The sequence below is a fragment of the Crocuta crocuta genome, unplaced genomic scaffold, assembly GCF_008692635.1.
Source record: "Crocuta crocuta isolate KB4526 unplaced genomic scaffold, BGI_CrCroc_1.0 scaffold4373, whole genome shotgun sequence".
NCBI lineage: Eukaryota > Metazoa > Chordata > Mammalia > Carnivora > Hyaenidae > Crocuta > Crocuta crocuta.
In genome coordinates this window covers 33,549-36,031 of record NW_027532286.1, presented here as the reverse complement: position 1 = coordinate 36,031, position 2,483 = coordinate 33,549, and the positions used below count along the sequence as shown (strand labels likewise).

Genomic DNA, 2,483 nt, shown 5'->3' with positions numbered 1-2,483 from the left:
TTACAATGTATAAGATAGCTTTCTAAAACAGAGAGTTGCTCAGCACCAAAATGTCAACAGTGCCACAGGTGAGAAATCCTGCTCTAACCCCAGGTCTGGTGCTTCACTCCTAGTGTGAAATAGAGAATTTTACTATCTAATGAAGAGGGTATATAACAGTTTGGTTNATTCAATTTCATGTCAATTCAAAATATTGGTAACATTAAAAAGTAGTAAAAAATTTTAACTTATTTATTTTTTAATTTTTTAATATATTTGAGAGAGAGACAGCGTGAACGGGGAAGAGGGGGAAAGTANACTGACCGAGCCACGCAGGTGCCCCCCCCCCCCTTCTAGAAGTATTCAAATACTTTTAAACCTATAATCTTTATTTAAATTTGGGCAATGGCTACAAGTCTTATATTTTAAAAAAAAACTTTATATGTTATCATAAGCACTTAAGAGCCTAGAAGAAGTAATGTTATGGCTAATGAGAATTAGGCAGTAATGTAAATGAACCTAAAATACTAGCACTGTACCTTAACCTTGCTTAACTGTATTGGTGTTTTGACAGTAGAGTGAAAAAAATGTTATGTCTTGACTTTCCTCCCACAGTGGTACACAAGCCCATGTATATGGTGAAATACTGAAAATAGACTTGCTCCAGATTCCCTTTGAAAACATAAAAAAGATTCTCTAAATTTATCTGCAACTATCTCTTTTGAGAAGGATCTCAAACTTTCCTGCCTTACTTGTAAATCTAGAAAATGTAGTTTACAAAATATTAACTCTACATATGTGAAATCTGTTTAAAATACCTGCGTACAAAAGTTCTTATTTTTTTCTTTGCTTTTGAAACAGTTTCAGAGTGCTATTCTATGATGGTTCTACTTTTGGTAGTTCCTTTATGCCCCCACTTCTTTTTGTTAACAGATGGTGAGAATGTATTAGACTGGCTGAACATTTTCGGACAAACAGAATATGTGACAAGTGGGCAAAGAGAAAACCAATACTGGGAAGAAATAAGCCAGATTAATTCAGACAGTAATGATTCCACATTCAGTTTAGAAGTAAATTCTAACCCTAATAATGGGAGCCCAAATCCAGAGAATGAATATGTAGCATCTACCAGATCTCCCAGAACATACAACAGGGAAAACAGTGAAAGTCAAGCGGAAAACACACAATCTGAATCAACATTTATAAGATCACCTGGATCAGAACAAAGTACAACTGAAGCATTAATACAAGTCCCAGTCACCAGAGGTCAGCAAAGAGTAAGAAGCAGGAGCCCTGACCGTCGGAGAACCAGAGCTAGGACTGAAAGTCCAGCTCCAAACAGAATGAGTGAACTTTTACGAAGATTTCATTATAGTATAACATCTCCGACTTTTGAGCAGCCTCCGGTAAATGAAACTGAGAGATTTTCTAGGACTCAGCACCAAGAAACATCAAGACAGCAAATAACTGAACTTGAGCTGCAAAATAGGGGTCTTCGTGCAACTTCTGGAACAAGCAGTACACTTCAAGAAGAATGCTTTCAAGACACAACCAATGATGGTGAATCTTGGAGACCAGGACAGATGAATCCAACTATACTGCTCAATCGTGAAGTAGGACAAGTTCATCCTAGGGCATATTCTCAGATAGACAGCATAGCTACCAGAACTCACTTAACATCTGAGACACCAAACAATGGTGTCACTTTAGAAAGTGAACAAGGAGGACTTGGGCATACATTTCCACATTCTGAGCAGGCAGATGCAAGCGCTTATTCCAGGAATGCCAGAATTCCTCCTCTTCATGTCATTCTAACTATTGGTTTCAATGATATATTACCTTCTGCAATTCAGGGCACATTAAGGCAGGCAGTGACAGGATCTAGTGACTTAAGTGGTAACCTGTGGGACAGTGACACTGATTTAGTGCACAGTGTCTCACGCCTGAGTCCAAACATGGAAAGGGAAGAGTCACCAAATCAAAGATATGCTTCTGATGCTAGGACTCATTCTGATTGCAGTTCAAATCCTAGTTCTGATTTCCATTCATGTTCCACATTGATTTCTAGTTCAAGCTCCAATTACATGTCTAGTTTCAATTCTACTCCTATGTCCAGTTCCAGCTCCAGTGATGAATATTCAGAAATTAGCTCAGTGATATTTGAAGGCAGTAACTACATAAGCTTACCACTAGACTCACCATCAGAAACCAGGCAAGAAAATAGATCTATAAGCCCACTAACACTTGATGACAGTGACTCCCAGGCTTCCCTTATTCTGGACCAGGCTTTCCTCTTAAATCAAGATGATTATGACCAACATAAAGGACTTACCAAAGCACAGACTGACAGCTTGGCTATAAGATCTTTTGGTAAAGGCTGTGCATTAAAAGCCTGTAGCATCTGCATCACCGAGTACACAGAAGGCAACAAACTTCGCATCCTACCTTGCACCCATGAATTTCATGTCCACTGTATCGATCGTTGGCTGTCGGAGAACTCCACC

General features: G+C 38.8%; 1 protein-coding gene across 1 annotated transcript in view; it reads left to right on the top strand.

The window, feature by feature from the left end:
- LOC144243383 (E3 ubiquitin-protein ligase RLIM-like) overlaps positions 1-2,483 on the top strand; it is a 10,509-nt gene that overhangs the window by 7,828 nt on the left and 198 nt on the right. The window contains exon 3 of the mRNA XM_077778406.1: positions 911-2,482. Coding sequence (XP_077634532.1) covers positions 911-2,482 — 1,572 coding nt within the window. The remainder of the gene's footprint in view (positions 1-910; position 2,483) is intronic.